This window comes from Athene noctua, chromosome 1 (assembly GCF_965140245.1).
Source record: "Athene noctua chromosome 1, bAthNoc1.hap1.1, whole genome shotgun sequence".
NCBI classification, from domain to species: domain Eukaryota; kingdom Metazoa; phylum Chordata; class Aves; order Strigiformes; family Strigidae; genus Athene; species Athene noctua.
Genome location: NC_134037.1, coordinates 161,529,830 through 161,547,893, shown reverse-complemented (window position 1 = coordinate 161,547,893; position 18,064 = coordinate 161,529,830). Strand labels below are relative to the sequence as shown.

The following is an 18,064-nucleotide window of genomic DNA, read 5'->3' as shown; positions in this document are numbered from 1 at the left end:
TCTTCTGTGTGTGCACGGTCCGCTGTGTTCCATACCACTTCTCCCTCCTCCAGCTGCCCATCCCCGGCTGAGCAGTGAGTGCTCTGATGGATCCATTTGGGGTTCTGTCTCCTGTTCTGAACATTTCCTTGTTATTTCTAAATAAAGTTTGGTTTTAATGCATTTGGCACATCCTGTCCTTATTGTGTATCAGCAGCTCTCTGCTCATTTGGCACGAGCAGAAAGTCCTTTTCAAGTAAAATGTAATAACAATAATTTATAACCTAAAGGTAAATAAACAAACTGCACCTTATTTTTATTTCAGCTGCATTTTGGGCATTATTTTTATTTCTTTAAGTAAGACATAAATGCACACGCAGTTCTTATAGCTACCTTTCTGATTCTTGTCCTCCATGGAGGCCAAGTGGGCTCCTTCTTCCCTGCAGCTCCCTCGTGACTTAGCTCTGGCTGCAGCTCCCTGGAGTGGGTTATAAAACCCCTCCGCTTCCCAGGATGCAGCGCACAAGCTGCTGTTTGTCTGCCCCACAGGCTCCAGGGAGTTGCCCTTGTGGCTTCCCATAGATTTGCTTATGTCTGATGATCTGAAATTAGAATCCTTCCCCTGCTTTGCCCTTTTCTGTAAACGTGTAAAACCTTGCAGATTTCCCCTAGGGAAGAAAGGGGGATTTTCCCATCATTAAAAATAAAAGGAAAGGGAAAGAGAAAGACTTAAAACATGTTCAGATACTTGTAAAAATGATTAAAAACCAAACCAACCTGCAACCGTGTCAATTATTCACATCCCTGTATAAATATAGAAACCCTGAAGAGGGGGCTTTCCCTTGGGCTACCTGCTCTTCTCTTCCATTAACTTACTACCAAGGCCCCGTGGGCTTTGTTAGTGCCATGCTTCTGGTTTTGTTTTCTTTAGCTCTGGTTTGGGAGTGGTTGACTGTCAGCTATACGGAGGTTGTAAGTCTCCTAATGGACTCCCTCCCTCCCTCCCTCCCTCCCTCCCTCCCTCCCTCCCTCCCTCCCTCCCTCCCTCCCTCCCTCCCTCCCTTTTCTTCTGCCCCTTAGAAATTCTCATATGTGTGATGCTACAGCTGGAGGACCAAGGCTTCCCACATCTTTGCTTTATGAGTACACCACTAAGAGAACGTGGATTTATTTTTCTTTCCCTTCCTCTTCATCTGGAGTAATCACCCAGCATTGTTCTCCTAACCATGACAGACATGAAGGTTGAGTGTTAGTGAAACAGTTGCAAAGAAGTTTTGCACTTCTGGCTCTACTGGCCAATTCTTGCAGATGAGCAGATGGTATCCCCAGCCTTATCTGGATGGTCATCGTCATCAGACTCCAGTTTCAGGAGCAGCTGTTCTCTTTGACAGGTAGTATAAGCTGTGGTTGGTTTAAAATTAGTTTTTCACACAAACAAGAGGTTTCTATGACATTTTGTATGTCATAGAAAGAAAACACAAAAAGGAGTATGGTTGTCATTTATTTTCACTGGTTTAAAAGTCAGCCAGCTTTTGCAGTCGGTCTCAGAGCTCAGTGTTGTATGTAGTTTTAGGACCACATTGAGAACAGGGAAGCTTGGAGCATTTCCAGATTATATGTCTGAACCCATGCATGTACCCAGCCCTGTCATGAGAAGTCCTCTCTGACAAAGCTCTGGCATAGAGTAGCTTCTTTCCATCCATCCATCCATCCATCCATCCATCCATCCATCCATCCATCCATCCATCTCCTCTGGGTTGCAGTTTCATTTTGTGGAGGGCAGCCCAGGGGTATGGGATAGGGAGAGCCAGAGTTGTCAGGGCACCAGGACCCTGGAGCATACCAGAGTGGTTACCTCCTTCTCAGGGTAGGTGATCTGGCAGATTGATTTTGACAGCAGTTCATATTAACTAGAGGTAATAAAGGCTAACAAAATGTTGCCTCCAGTTACAAATAAAGGGCCTGATTCTCCATTTCAGGAGACAGGATCGAACACTGGAGTTACAATGGCGTGAAACTGGAATCGTGGGTGGGGAATACAGCCCAGAGCCACTGATAAATATTAAATAGTTTTTGTATGAAATGACTACTAATTTCTGTCCATGTATATACATCTTGATGGTTTATTGTAGCATTACTGAGGGCTTCTCAAAGCGGGATGAAGATTTGATTAATGACCAACTGATCTCACATCTGCAGTTACATTGGAAATCTGACAAAAATGATGCATCATAAAATCAAAAAGTAAAAATAGAATTGCAGGAGAGCTGTTGTCCTTCTAGCCAACTTTTTATGTTCACTGGACAATACATGCACACTAATTTTTCCTTGATGGAAAGGAAGGGTTCTGCTTGGAAAAGGAGGCTTCTAGAAAGCTACAGCTTCCATATTTTTCATGCATTAATGTTAATGTCGAGTGTCTGCAAGCAAAAAGAAAACAGGTGTGCTGTTTTTTTTTCCTGATCTCTTGGCATTGCAAACTGCTCCCAGCATGTGAAAGTCAAACCTCCCTTTGCTGTACCTAGAATCACAGGTAGCAGATGCGATGAATAAGAAGGTGCTCCTTTTAATATATTCTTCTTCCCTACTATGCATTCATTTAATCCATTCATGGTAGTTTGCTGCAAGCTTCCTCAGTTTGGATTGTCTGAAGTTGCTGTGTGATGAGCCCTGTGGGAATTCCTTGGCCTGATTTTTCAAGGCGCTGTTTTGTGGCTGTGACATAAATACAGCTGTGCTACTTCCAGACCTTCAAAGAACAAGAGGAGTTGCATTGACGTATGTAGACGTTGGCATACATGCATGCATACGTGCATCATAGATGTACATGTGTATGTGTGTGTGTGCCTGCATGTTTGCAGGAGTCAGCTCTAAGGCTGAGTATTTTGTCTTGAGCATAGGAGTTTGAAATTCTTTATTTAATGTTTCTTTTTTAATGAGATGAACTGTTCCATGTGTGAATGTTTACAACTCTCTGTCTACTGTGAGAACAGTTATTTGTGAGTTACTGGTGGTCTGAAGGCACAGTCAGCTTCCCTCGTGGTCACGCTGCAAGGACAGAGCAAGCGTCCACAGGAGCAAGTGCACCCAGTGCAGGAAAGGACTCTGTGCTGGGAAGCAAGCAACGGGGCGGAGCTCGTGTTTGCTTCTGTCTTTCCTCCTGATGGAGGAGCATGGGCATCCCCTTTTGCCAGGACCTTGTTGGAGGGGAGTCCTTATCTGAGGCTGCTTCAGCACTGCAGACCTCCAGAATTTCTGCTGCAGCAGAGCCTGGACTGTCAGGGTCAACCGGAAAGCATGGGGATGAGGACTGTCCCAGTGTATATTAATAGCAGACAAAGAGAAGTATGAAAAACTGATGTTCTTTTTGAAAAGTATGACTTGGTTTCATTTGGGAAAGACCCTCCAAGTTGTGAAATAGGAGTAGGAACAAAGCTTTTCAGGAAAGAATCCATGGGTAATGATAAATCTTTCTCTTCCAGAGGAGCTGTGCATGCATGGTACTCATATGTTCATGGCAAAGGATGTTGCCAGCCCTTTAAATGTACTGGAGTATAGTGAGGATTGGAATAATGTAGTATCTGGTTGTAAACATCCAATTTGTATCTTCCCACCTTTTTAGCAAATGAGTGCAAGAGAGAATGATCTTTGTTGGAGGAGCACAGGCAGTGTGTAGAGTGGGTGGCATTGTAGTTGGTTTCTCACAGAAGTGACCAGAATTTGCTTCAGCCCAGAGCAGATTTTTCCAAGTTACAAACTCCTCAAAAGACTCCTCAGGATGGAAAATTTTGTAAAATGCTTGGCTGCATCTATTTTTCTAATTCTTTTGGACAAGTTTTCTGGGGCAGCAGCAGGCAGATCTGAAAAAAGATGGTTGCAATTCCTTTTTCTTTGGAGGTGAGGAATGCACATCGCAGGGTTGCTCATCGTGCGGTGGATGCAGGTGGGAAGCCTCTTGCCTGTAGGACCTTGTTTGTTCAGCAAGATTCCCGTCTTGCAAATTATTGGCAGCTGGCATGGTAATGAGTCCATTTCAATATAAATGAGCTTCATTTTATTAATTTCTGCCAGCTCCTGAGCAATTCATGAACTGCTTTTCAGATCTCAACCAACAGCTTGGGGGAAGAGGGGGAGGTGGGGAGCAGAGAGGGGAACATGAAGGAAGAGAAAGAAAATAAGAATGTTTTTAATTTAGAAAGGAGCCGGTGACTCTCATCTCTTTTGAGAATCCAGCCAAGAGTAAGGATCACAATTTCCCCACCAAGCAGCTCTAATAACATGAAGGGCATCAGTAATCTCTTCCAAGGATTTTGTTCCTTGAGACTTTTGGAAAAGATTATAGCTCTCAAAAGTCTGTGTGCAGTGTTGAACTGATGTTTAACTGCTGGTGTTTGGTTAGAAGAAGGGGAGTTGGATGAGTTGAGAGCTAGCTTGGGCAGTGCACCCAGCCCTCTGGTGAGTTTGTGATTCTTGGTATCTCACAGGGCTGGAGTTTGAGCTGGTGTACTTGCAAGGTAGCTTGCCAGTGGTATCAGGCCAAGAAACGGCTGAGATTTGGTACCCACACAATTGCACGCATGTATGTAACTTGAGGACTATTCTTATGACTTGTCTTGGGTCTAAATAAGTGCAGACTGATCTCTTGTATTCGTGCCTTAGTGAATGCAATTAACCCGACGATCCTTTCACAGCGCACAAAAATGCATGTAAATGCTCTGCCCTACATATCTGATTCGCCTTTGAAAAATGTTAATGAAATCCCTGCTTGGATAACTGCCCTTTTTGTAAATTAGACAGTCTGCGCAGAGAGATCTCCTCTGAGGCCTTCCAGTTTCGGGCCTGCTCTCTGTCCAGTTCGGTCCCCGCTTGCTGCCGGAAGTTAAACCCTGGGTTGTTGGAAGGTGCCTTTCTTGATGGTTGTCTTCGGATGCAGGTGTGTTTTTGGACCTGAAGTTTTCTAGTCCTGCCTGAGACAAACAGTCCTCAGAAGGGGCATGTCTATGGGGATTTTTATTGTACAGAGTGGTAGCAAGAGGAAGTCTCCACGTTCTGTAGTTTGGGCTGATGGTGCTTGACTGGGTTTTTCATTTATTCTGCCATCATCAGATTTCATCATTTGAATTTAAGCACAGCATTCACATGCTGTATTGCACAGTGTTTCTTACATAACTGATGATAACAGGACCTGGCAGAAGACATCCTCCTGTATAGCCGTTCCTGCTAACCCTTTGTCTGATTTTTTTTTTTCTTCCCTCTTTCTCCCCAGGTTTTTGGCATATAGTCATAGACTCTGACGTGAGAGTAATGGAGTCGCTGAGTGGCAGGTGCTGACAGCTTCTGCAGTCCCAGTAACTGTTCATTTTGGTATCATTTGCAATTCTATACCTCTAAATGCCACAGCTTTCTTGGGGAAGGTTGCGCTGGATACCAGTACTGCCTCAGAAGGTACATGTGTGTCCATATATTTTTCTTTAGGAGTTTTCTGTGCTGCATAATGGTTTGCGGGAGGGGAAAAACTGGGTAAGCTGCATGTGGCTTATGGTTACACCCATTTAGCAATACAAAGGCATTTGAATGGCTATCAAGCAGCTACTGATGACATCCCTTCCTCCCTCTCCTCTTATTTGAATTGCCTGCAGGGCCTTTTTGGAGTCCATCCCATGCTTTAACATATTCGAGAGCAGCTTACAAAAAAGAAATGGCTGGTTAAAAGGTTCTGATTTGAAAACAATTAAATATGCTGCTGGAATTACCGAGAAACTCAAAGGCTTACTGTGGAATTTCAGCCTCTCTTTTGCCCTTTTGAAAAAGCACATTTTAATTACAATAAAATGTGTATGTTCACACTTGGTTATTAGTCTTGTACATTTTTCTATGTGGTTCTTGTAAGTTCAGTAGAAATCTTGGTTGTTGGCTGGCAGATTTTAGCAAAAGTTTATTTCTGTAGACTCATTGCTCGCTGTGGATTTAATCATTGTTCTGGTTCTCACAGCCTTCAAGCTCTGCTCCAGGAGAAAAATACAGATTTGTCATCAGGGCCTCCCACTAGAATCTAATTTTAAATTTGCAATCTGTTGTCTTGCGAGGTGCTTCAAATTTGGTTGGAAAGTTAATATATTTCAGATTTTCTTCTGGAATCTAACAGCCCAAATCTTTGCATGTTTGAGAGTTATTAGTTTAGGTTTAATTGAAATGAGTGTTTTGGTTTTGTAATTATTTTAGGAAATATTTAATGTCAGGGTTAAGGGAAGAGAAAGGAAAACGACTGTTCTCAAAGAAAATTTTATTCTTTGAGGGGACCAGCATCGGTGGTCATCTAGAATATGATCATCCTTATATGTATGTAACCATTTAATGTAAGATTCATCGAGCAAGAACTTGCTAGAGGTCAGTCTGCTTGTCTAGGATGGCTGATGTGGGGAATACTGTTTTTTTCCAAAGTTTTCCTGCAGAATTTGTGTTCTCCCTGCTGGTATCCTAATGTTGATATCAGTCTTAAATTTTGGTTTAAAAAAAACCCCAAACAGCTCACACCCCTCTACTGTCTCTTGATGTGCAAGCTGTCTCAAAGATGACTTTCCTGGCCCCTTGAAGACTTCTACAATTCTGACATTTTTCCCTGTTTAAAACCAGAAAGGAGCAGATCTTCTGGGAGAGAGAGCCTTTTCCCAGAGCAGTGGGTAGCCTGCTGGTCAGGCCATCTCTCGAGGATGTGGAGGAACAGGTTGCTACCCCTCGTTTGCCTGACTTGGGCTGCAGATAAAAATCTCGATCTTCTATGTCTTCGGCAAGTAACTGAGTCACTGAGCTGGTGCCTCTTCCAGGAGACGTGCCTGCCTCCCTGCTTCAGTTTTCAAATCTCTCCCTCTTGGAGCGGAGGAGCCTTTCATCAAAAGCAGTCTATTCCCACGAAAAGTTTGGGTTTTGATGAATCAACATTTTCTGCTGAAAAATTTCCAACTTTCTGCTTGCAGTGCATGGTCTGTGCGCTAATCTCTGCTACCTTCGGAGAGTAATTCAGAACAGATTTCTGACACGTCACAATCCTTGGTTGAGAGCGACAGACCTGTTTAAAGCATCAAGACGTGTCACACTTGATTTATGTTGTATCCTGGTGGTACCTTGATAGGTCTTTAATGGTCACCTTTGGATTTGGTGGGTGAACTAACAAGGGGAGCCTTTGTCTTACCAGCATTTGCGTGCAACTCCCATTAACATTACTCATTTTCTTAATTTGATACAGATTTTTTTCACCGAGTGTGCTAAATTCAGTTAAGCCGTAGACAGGCAGCATCTGGCAATTGTAGCTGGAGCAGTTTAAGACATTTCTGCCCCAGGGTGTCTGCCACTGCCGCTGGGAGGGGGAGGTTGGGGCTCCCCTCCCCTGCCCAGCACCCGCTCCTGCTAGCTGAGGATGCCGGCATCTGTTTCAGTGTTTCAGGGCTGCCTTTCCACATCTGCCTGAGCTGACCTAACAGCTCACTGTTGGCAAAAAATAGGAGAGGTGCCGCTCACTCTTCTGTGTGAGGTGTGTGAGAGGTCCCCTCTTCCCTGGCTCCCGCATTTCCTTCCAGCCGTGCTGCCCTGTCCTTGCCCTGCTGTGTCCCCAGACAGGCACCCTTGCACTGTCGCTGGCATGTGCCAGTTCAACTCACTATCTCAGCAAAAATACACTAATGAAGTCGTCTTTGTTTTTTTTCTGGATTTATTTTCTGCTGCTTTAGTGGCATTGGCTGCATGAGCACTTGAATTGGTTCAGGGTAACTGCTGGAAATGCTCAGCCAGGAATGCAGAGGGGAGGCAAAAATGGGGGTGAGAAGGTAGGATGGGGGTCCCTTCCAGGGGGAGCCATTGGTTTCAGGCACCCCACAAACGGTTACCCTCAGCTTGACCCAGTGGGGTTGACTGTCCTCATCTGAGGGGGGCTCAAGCCCATTGTGTCCTGCATCTCCCAGGGGAGATGCCCTCTGGCAGAGGATGGTGACAAACCGCAGGGATGGCACTGTCTTGTATTGCTGCAGCTGGATCAGCTGTACCATGTCTGCCTGCAGCCCATGCACCCACTGCGCAGCATTTGTGAAAACCAACAACGTAACACCGGAGAGATCAGTGGGATTAGGGTAAGGACTCTTCCTGGGTTCAGGAGTGGGCTAATCATGGGATGGATAGCCATCTGCGGGATTTGCAATGCCTCCTTACCTGAAGCGCCAGTCCACAGAATTAGAAAGGGACAGCTCTTTGAAGTCTGACACTTACTGCCAGTATCTAGCAGATACTTCTCATTGTGTGAAATCACTCGGTAAACATTCCTGCAGTCTGCGGAGAAAAGACTTTCCTCCTTCCATGAGAGCATTTTAGCGGCGTTACTTCCTTACAGGATGCAGCGTGAGCTGCTGCTCCTTTCCTCGCCAAGTCATTTGTGGTTCTCTTACTTTTGGCTGGGTGAAATTTTGCCTGATGTGCATGGAGACAACATCGAAGTGGTGGCACAGGGCTGGTCTCCATAGCTGTGCTGCTCGACGATTTCATCAGCAAGAGTGCCTCGCCGTGTGGTGTGCAGGGGATGCTCCTGCCCTTCGGCAGTTCTGTTTCTGGAGGTAAAGAGCCACTCTTTAATCACTCAGAGTTTCAAGAGGACTTTTAAAACTGCTCTTTCTCCTTAGATAGGTACTGAAGCAATGGCTGCATGGCTGGAGACTGAGGATAAATGGCTGCATGCTCTGATGGACTTTGCAGCCAGTGGAAATCCTGTCAAATGAAAGTATAGTTAGCCAGAATCTCAGAATCAAAGCAGCTAAAAGCATTACCCTGAGAGGGTTTCTTTTGCAAGATGGGGAGCGTTGAGGTCTGGTTTTAGACATCAGTGTGGAAGACAAAATACGGTTTTTGTGCTTTAAAATGTTTTAGAAGCAAAATCTAGCTGACATTTGTTTTTCAGTCTGGTCCATATCAAAGGACTGTAGCTTTTAAGGAATAATAAACTCTGTCTAGGGATTTAGAATGCTGTCATTTATTTAGATTAAAACCTGCTCTCTCTTCAGCGCATTTATTTTTCTAAACGATGCATGATAACCAAGTCTCATGACAGTCAATGGGAATACAGCCATTAATTTCAGTAGATGTAGGGTATTTCCTGGTATAGGTTGCCTCACATGCAATTATATTTATTTTAGATACAGGAATGTTCAGATGTTTATGAAGGTGCCTGCTGCTCCAGCACTGAACAGATTTTTAGCCTCAGACAGGACCCCCTTAGTTGGGTAGAAGGGCAGAGAAAAGCAGTCCTCTCTCTGTGGTCAGAAGTATCACTGCAGAAGTTAATTTCTAACGTATGTGCCCAGGGCAGCCTACAGCAGAAGTGGTGTGCCTGTGTTTAGCACAAACGATTCCTCACTTTCTATGTAATTTATGTAGGGCTAGTTCAGTTCTGTGCAGCAGTGATAGTGTGTATTTAGACAGCGAGGGAAAATAAATGATCACATTTATTCTCCCAGCATCTGGCTCAATACCCATTGGTGCGTCCTGTTAAAGGAAACTGCCCCAAGAAATTAAAAACTCCAGATTATTTTACTGTCAGGTCAGCTTTTTTTTTTTTTTTTTTTCATCCAAGACTAATAGAAATATCTCAAAATGATGAAGTTTTGTCTTCGAATTTGTGTTCAAGATTTACGGACTATTTATCTAGATATAATTGTCTGGTGTGTAATTCAGGATCTTCTGTTTAATTTTGAATGGCTATATACTTTAACATTTACTTTTCTTGTTCTTCTTCTTGCTCTCTGGCCAGCAGGAGCAAATACTACTGATAAGATATTTCTGACATTTGTTGAGTGAGGTCCCAGACCTCACAGTCTTTTCCAAGCCTGAGTCCAGATTGTCACTCCCATCTTCTGGATGGGAAACCTGTTTCACGGTGGGCTGTGCACGACTGAATAATGCAGAAGGTTAGGTGCAGAGATGGGGACAGAAACCCAGTCCCTGTGTCCCAGCTCAGTTTTCCCTTTGCTAGATCAAAGTGCTTAGATCTAGCTATCTGCTTCAGAGTGAGTAGGAAGGAAAGGTTATTTTTGTATAGTCTGAGTCACTCGTGCTAATTTATTTTTCATAATATGTCTTTCTTCTGTGGGGCTCTCTGTACCTGCTTAATATTGCACTGTTTTTTTGTTCCAGAAAACAAACCTACAATTAGCTTGCTGCCAAACAGTTGAATTTGTACTTTGCTGTTTGGTGCTTCAATTCGCAGTTCCTAGCCAAAAAAAAAAAAAGAAAAAGTGAAATCTCAGATAAAAGCATCTGTCCGCTTTTTGGCATCTTGTTACATGCAGACAAACAATAGCTGCTGATTTTTTTGTAGTGTTGGCTGGAATTGTGAAGTTAATGCTAAGAGTCAAGTAAATCTGTGTAGAGCTGAGCTTGCCAGTGCGCTTTGGTGGTAAACTAGCTCCAGTTCACACCAAGTTTCAAGGTTCAATCCTTCCCTCTTCTACATTCTTCATTTACCCCAACATAGCAATCTGGCTTTTTCCTATGTACTGATTTAACTGAGATGTATTTGTAGGTTTGCTGGTATGGTTGCTGGCTCCCGTAATTAATTCTGTGGGATTAGTTGCTGCTGTTAAAGCGTGTCCTGAGACACCCAGTGAAAGCTGTGGTGTACGTTTCAGGACAGGTTCTTTGAGAAAAAGAAGCTCTTTTGGGTGTACTGGGGCATCCGTGTGTCTTCTAGCCTGTGTTTTTGGTTGCCACCTTTAACGGTCCCTGTGCTCTCTCCTTGCAGACTGTGACACCATGGGAAACGCGGAGAGCCAGAGCGTGGAGCACGCCTTCTATGGAGACAAGCATGCCAGCTTGGGCCGCAAGCACACTTCCCGCTCGCTTCGCCTCTCCAATAAAGCCTCTCGCCGGACACGACATGCTTCTTCTGGAAAAATTATCCACCGTAACTCAGAAGTGAGCACCCGCTCCAGCAGCACCCCCAGCATCCCCCAGTCCCTGGCGGAGAACGGCCTGGAGCCCTTCGCCCAGGAGACCAACCTAGAGGACTTTGGAAGCCCCATCTGGGTGGACCGTGTGGACATGGGCCTGCGACCCGTGTCCTACCACACCGACTCCTCTGTCACCCCCAGCGTGGACAGCAGCACCGTCCTCACCGCTGCCTCTGTCCAGAGCATGCCCGACTCAGAGGAAAGCAGGCTCTACGGGGATGAGCCACCTTTCCTGGCAGAGGGCAACGGGAGGTCACATCGATACTCGGCCAACGGGACAAACTTCATGGAGACGGCCAACTTCAAGAAGAAGCGCTCCAAATCAGCTGACATCTGGCGCGAGGACAGCCTGGAGTTTTCGCTTTCTGACCTCAGCCAGGAGCATTTAACAAGCAATGAGGAAATCCTGGGCTTGGCTGAGGAGAAGGATGCTGAGGCCACCCGGGGGACAGAGGCCAGTGGCAGCCCCCAGCCGCTGGTTGCCTGCCAGCGTGCTAACTCCATGAGCGACTTGTATTCCCCCAAAACCCCGAGCGCCACCATCAACGGAGGCCCACGAAATGCCTTTGGAGGGTACTGCCGGAATTTAGTGTCCGACATCCTGGATATCGGGAGCCATAAGATGTCATCGGTTACTGCTGAGGATGCACCTTCCTACAGTAATTACAATACGCTGCCCTGCAGGAAATCCCACTGCCTTTCCGAAGGGGCTACCAACCCACAAATTAGCCATAGTAACAGCATGCAAGGCAGAAGAGCAAAAACTACTCAGGTAAGGCTTTTTTATTCCATGTAAGATGGAAGTGTGTGGCATTTACTAAGCTGTGTCTGTAGATGAAGATACTCCAGGTTCTTCCAGGCCCTGTTTTCCTTCAACACCCCTTTTCAAGAGAGGGGTGTGTATCCAGGAAAGAGATGAACTAATCAGTCTCTGGAGCTGACTTGATCCCATCACTGCTCCTTTCCTTATCTGCAACTCTGGGCCTTTTCCACTCTTCACTGCCTCTGGAAAAGATAAACCCGCGTTTGCCAGCTAAAGATTTTCCTGTGTGTTTTGCGGTGTTGACGGTGCCTTTTTTTCCAGGGTAGCTGCCAAAACTGATCAGTCCACTTGGGGAGCTCACATGCACTGATTGTGTCTCCCCTCTGCCCTCCCTGCATGCAAGCGCTCCTCAGCTCTCGTAGCTGGAAGCAAAGGAGAAACTGCGAGTGTTTCCCCTCCCCTCCATCGTAAACACTTGCTGGGCTGAAATGTCACTCTTCTAATTAGCTGACATTCACATCTGTGCAAAGCGTCACCTAGAAACAGTGCTGTCCCCTCGCAGGAGACTGCCGGTCCTGCAAGCTGCAGCGCTTACCTGCTGTAAACTGACAAATGATGTGGGATGTAGTTGTATGGCGAAGATGCTGCTTCTCCTAGCCACAGAGGACTTCATACCTTTCATCCCTTTAATAGACAGCACAGAGCCAAGACGAGCTTTTCTATTATGGTGCCTGTCCCATGCTCCAAACACCAGTCCTGTGACCTTTGCTTTGATGGCTGCTGTTGGGTCTATATTGTGTTTTGCTCTGCATTTCTTGGCTGTGTTCTGCCTGATCGAGTTACACAGTATTGCCTTGCGCTGCAGGTAGCAATTCTGCCTACAGTTAAGTGTCAGACTACTCTTAGAGAGGAGGAAAAAGGAGCTGCAAATCCTGACCTCCTGTACAAGTTGTGTGTGGCATACACATTGCGGGCATATTGCACTCATTTAAAATAGTAAGTTCATTCATCTGGCTTGCTGGACCAGCTCAGAGCAGTGGTCCAGCTGCCTAATGGAAGATGCTGGCTGTGGCATTTTTTACCTGCACTATTTTCTAGCTGTGGGCACCAGCTCAGAAACACGGCTGGGGGACACAACAGTCTGATGGCACAGGTCAGAGCCGCGTGCCAGATTGCATGCTTCAGCGGCTCACCTGATATTATTACATGGTGTTTCTCCTACATATGCCACGCAGCATACACGCATTGCACTGCGTGACCCAGAAAAAGAAAAAAGCAGCACTGTTGCATCAAGGTCGGAGGCCGTCAGGCTCACGTCCTGCTGCCAGGCTGAGCTGCTGGCAGGACACCAGTGTTAGAGAGAGCAGGCTGGGCAGCGTGAGTCGGGCAGGATGCAGCGTGCCACAGTGGCGGTGTGGGGGTGCAGAAGGCTGTTGGAGGGTGAGAAGAGTATGTTTCCCCCCCACCCCGGGTCAGCTCTCGCTGACTTGTGAGAGCTGATGGGAAGGTGTTGCTGAGTGACTTACCGGCTGTGCTTGATCTGTGGAGATACACTGCTTCTAAATATAAAAATGACATGCTAAAACAGATGCTGCAGCGTCCCACAACAGCAGCTTTGTACTTCAAAATCAGCTCTTTATTTTTGGAGGTATTTTTACAGCATGAGTGCAAAAACCCTTTGGTGCTCCATCAAGGCAGGACAGGAAAAAAGCAAGAGAACAACAACAAGCAAAAAAAAAGGGATGTTATTTGGCAGCCTTGAATGTAACAGCTTTCATGGAGATTGTTAGGTGCAACTGCTGCCTCCAGCCCTCTTTCAAATGTATTTAAGAAAAAGAGGACAGTGTCGCTGATGAACAGTGAAGCATTTGTTTTTCTTCTTGGTGCCTATCTTGGCTTTAAGAAGATTCCTCTGAGGCACTTAGCGAAAGTCACAAATTTGCGTAGCATTTTGGAGGCCTCAGCCATACCCAAGGAAATCACTCCGTGGGGCTGGTTTCACTAGATGTATCTCCTAAACTTGGAGACAGTGGCTATAAGGAGTCTCAGCAGTGATTATTACCATGTATAAATTCAACAAAATTAAAGCTTTGGAAAGGTCAAAATTCCCTCCAAGTCTTTAATCCTATCAGCATACAGTAAGTATAAGATACTTGTCAGTAATGAAGTCATGTTAGCCCAAGCCTACCTTCAGCAAGCTTAGGGAAATAACTATCATTATGTGTTTGAGAGAGAGTGAAAAGGAAGTCCAAATTTGCACACAAAATAAAAGGACTGGTTCCTTGGCGAACCTGATTAGGTGACTTTGGATGTGGTGAGAGGAGGGAAGCTACCAAGCTGTCCCTGTACAAGTGCCCAGTCCGACAATATCTCAGCACTTTCCTCATCTTTACTTGACACTCCTGGTGTGAGGTAGAACACAATGGTTACCCTACATGAGAATGTGCAAGCTGAGGTGTAGAGCTGATGGCCTTACTGCTTTGCTGTTAATGTGCTCCTTGTCACTTCATTGATCTGTGCCAGCTGCTACTTGGGCACAGTTTGGGGAATTTTGTTTCCCTCTGCCCTTCCCAGTCTTTCAACACTTTCTAAATGGGCTTCTTACTCTTGATGACCACCTTGAGCATTGCCCCAGAGTTTGCCATATGTGTCCTCATGCTATAAAACATTTCATGCTATAAAAATTATTTAGTGGACTGAGGCAAAACTTTAATGTTTTTTTTCTAGCCTTTAGAACTGCCTCCCCTCATCCCAACCCCACAAAATAATAATTATGTTTTAGGGCCACAGGGGCACCACACAGAGGTAACCCAGGGCCAAGTGTAATATGATGTTGAACACAGTTTTCCCTTTTGGCCTCCAGGCCAGTGACCTGTCATTGTCCCTGTGTTATTTAACAGTGCAGAGGTATTTCTCTTGTTCGAAGTCACCTAATTGAGCCTCATAACCAGGAGTGAGGTTTCTGCCCAGATCACTGTTGCCCATCCTCACAAGAATTTGGGTTTGTATTTGCCAGTGGGTTTTTTTCAGCTTTTGAAAAGTTGTAGCTGGGATGTTTGCACGGCTTTTTAGTCTCACCTGCCGTGGTGCTGGAAGGTCCTGATGGTCACTTATAGGTATCTTTTGACTAGTCTAGTTCCTGAAGAGGTCCCTGAATGCAGAAGACACTGAGCGCAGGGTAAGTCTGAGACCACAGCAATGGGCTTGTGCCCTTGTGTTTGATCCCCGAATCCAGCCACTCTTAACGTGCATATTCAACTACATGCATATACATCATCATATTTTCTATATGGGCTAAATTTATTAGAAGTTGCCAGTAGCTGTAATTTTTGTGGTGTGCTGACCACTGCTACTGGAAAAATGCATCACTGAACGTATCACGGAAAGGAGGTGTCAGAATCACAACACACATCACAATGTTTTGTTATAATGCCTTATCCATGGGTTCATTACAAGTATGTGATTTACATTAAAGAAAAAAAAATAAAATCTCTCCCTTCCAAATTTAAACCTTAAATTGAACTGTGGGAGTTGCTTTCCTGTAATTCAGAAGGAGAGCTTTTTAATACTGGAGAGACAATTATATTCAATATGCACAAGCGATTAATATTCACAGGCTGGGTTTGGGGCACCCACGCAGCAGTTCTGGTTTTTGTAACATTTTAACATTAAGGGTTCAGATTTGCTGAAGCAAGACTTCCCGGAGAGCTCTGCTGGGATCCTGTTTGGCTTTTGGAGCTGATGTGATGTAGGTGGAAAAAGCTTAATTGGCTGACATTTTCACCCATTTTGCTTGAAGGGAGACAAGCTCTGGTTGGATACAGCTTGTTCTGACTGTGGGTTGTGAGATCCCCAGGATCCTACAACCTGCTTGTTGGGTTCCAGATTTTGTGAAATGGCCCTGTTACATCCCGCTTATGCCTGCGGGAGACTCCCTCCTCCTCCTCCTCCTCCTGGTGGATGTTCAGATACAAGTGTAATCACATGCTCCCCTACTGTTAGGAGCCCCAGTTGAAGTTTCAGGAGCAGAATTAGGGAATGGAAACCTTGAGATATGGTTTTGTGCCACTTCCAAGCCCATCTTGCCACCTCCTTATTCCATGTTCCTCCTCTGTGGATAATTTCTGACTGCTCTTTTCTTTAGACCATCAGTTGGGGGGGGGGGATACAGCTTTGCATAGGGCATGAACCTCTTTTGATATTTCAAACTCTACTACAAAGAGTGAAGACATCCTCCATGTACAGAAGATGTTCTGGTCATGCAGAAAGATCTGCTTGCCAGGCAGCGTATCTGTTCATGGGTGGTATTTGCTTGGTGGGGAAAAACATTAGGAGTAGCTCCTGGTAGGTGTGAAGCTATGGGTGGACTGTCTTTTCTAGAGGAGCGGTGGTGTTCTACAAGCAGTATTTAGAGCATGGTGTGACTCCTGTGTGCATTAAAATTGAAGGAGACACAGTGGCCGAAGTATTTCTGCATGGTCAGCCACTCACATATGAGAAGGGTAGCTTTACAGTCCAATTTGTGATTTCCTCCAGAAAGCTCAATTCCTGTGGTGTAGTCCACATTTTTTACATAACTTTTGAGGAGCAGCAAGATGTCCCTCAACTCTGCAGGGAAAGCATAGGTTTTTACCATGTGCAGTACAATGTTTTCTGTGAAGCTGAGCATGGGAAGAGTGAACAAACTTCCTGCCCGGGAGACTTGGAAACTGCGCCTCCTTCAGTGCCAGCCCCAAACTATGTCCTTGGCATGTTAAATCCCCTTTTGTACGATTTTCAAGTTTGTTACTATTTTTAGGCCTCTGTAGGTAGCCTGAAGGAATTTGGGATCGCAAGCCTTTTAAAAAAAATCCTATATAAATAAATTTTTCAGAATATACAGGAGATGAACCCAGGGGTGTTGTGGGAATTAGATCAGGATGTACAGAGAAACCACTCTAAAATTAGAAAATCTTTCCAGTCGATATTATTTTTTTACTATCTCAGGGAATTTTATAACAGGTTATATAGCGTTTCATTACATTCTGTACGATGGCTAAACTCCAGAGAGCTGATATTTGTTTTTAAGTTGTGTAAAACTTTTCCACTAATGGTTTTGTAGCATAGAGGGTATAACCTCAAAATGTAAAAGGATCACGCTGGGTCAGTCACATGAAAGCACCATCCAGCCCAGTACCTTTTTCCCAAATACCAAGTGCTCAGGAAAAGAAGGAAAGAAAGGAACTGGGAGAGTATGGGGTAAACTCCTTTAGGGCATTCTTCCTGATCCCAGAAAATTAGCATTTTGAGTCTTCCTGAGCGAGGAATGCATCCAAGACTCATTGAATTGACCTATCCCCCATGAATTCTCTTTTCTGAAATAATTTTCTGCTTCTGGCTTCCACTGCATCCTGTTCACTCTCTGCATAACACTTGTGACCTTACAGCTCTTAGAGCCCTCCTCGGTCATTGTGTTTCCAGGCAGAGTATCTTCAGCAGCTGAAGCTCTGCTCCTATTAAAGTAATTCTGTACATCTCAGTCTGTAGTCTGGAAAACGTAGCTATTTCCAACCCAAATATGATTCTTAACCAGAATGACTCAGACCTTTAATCAGTCATTTGACTTCAGGTGCAATTGAGAAAAGAAGTGACGACAAAGTTGTGTGTCATTAAATTATAATTTATGGCATATAGTTTAGCAGGTGCCGAAAAGTAAGATGTTACTGGTTTTCAGTTGTGTGCATCTCACTGATTCAAGGCCCTGTTCACACAGTCCCGTAGTGCCTTTCAGATGGAGGTCGTTCCTAAGGTCTCAGATATAGCCTGAGCCACACACTAAATCTCCAAAAGCTGGAGATCCTCGAGTCAGATGGTTTGTCTTGGGTGACTCAAGGGGTTGAATCCCACCAGAAGAGCACTGCTGAGCCAGTCACTTTGCTGAGCCTCCAGGCAAACAACCCTGTTAAGCTCAAACACCTCTGGTTTTGGCTACTAGCCACAGGGCACCAAGTTAAAGGAACTGGTGGAAATGGGCTTGAGGGGGAAAGGGTAACCACTTGTTTTAGTGGCAGCCCAACCCAAGTTTGCATCAGTGTAAACTGCTAGTGAATCCACATCTTGGGTCATGCTGGCTGCTGGTGTGGCAGCTCACAGTGGGTCTGAATGACCAGACCCATTTAATGGCTCGACCAAATGAGCTGTTTATAACCTTGCTAACTGGAAGGGATTCAGAGTGAGCCTGGGGGAAAGCTTGAATAGAGGGCTTCAGACCCAAACTCAGAAGTTGTCCCTGCTCTGTCAACAGGCTGCCCTTCCCAGAAGGATGAGATTGGGTCAGGTATTGCCTATTCAGGATATT

At 45.2% G+C, this 18,064-nt stretch overlaps 1 protein-coding gene across 15 annotated transcripts in view; it reads left to right on the top strand.

Annotated features, from left to right (window-relative positions):
* TIAM1 (TIAM Rac1 associated GEF 1) overlaps nucleotides 1-18,064 on the top strand; it is a 189,340-nt gene that overhangs the window by 94,810 nt on the left and 76,466 nt on the right. For 10 of the 15 annotated variants that reach the window (XM_074902654.1, XM_074902626.1, XM_074902693.1 and 7 more), the window contains 2 exons: nucleotides 5,246-5,424; nucleotides 10,757-11,736. In XM_074902654.1, the coding sequence (XP_074758755.1) occupies nucleotides 10,768-11,736 (969 nt within the window). In that variant the 5' untranslated portion in view covers nucleotides 5,246-5,424; nucleotides 10,757-10,767. Of the gene's footprint in view, nucleotides 1-5,245; nucleotides 5,425-10,752; nucleotides 11,737-18,064 lie in introns of those variants that run through there. The other 5 variants (XM_074902643.1, XM_074902673.1, XM_074902683.1 and 2 more) reach the window with 2 other exon arrangements.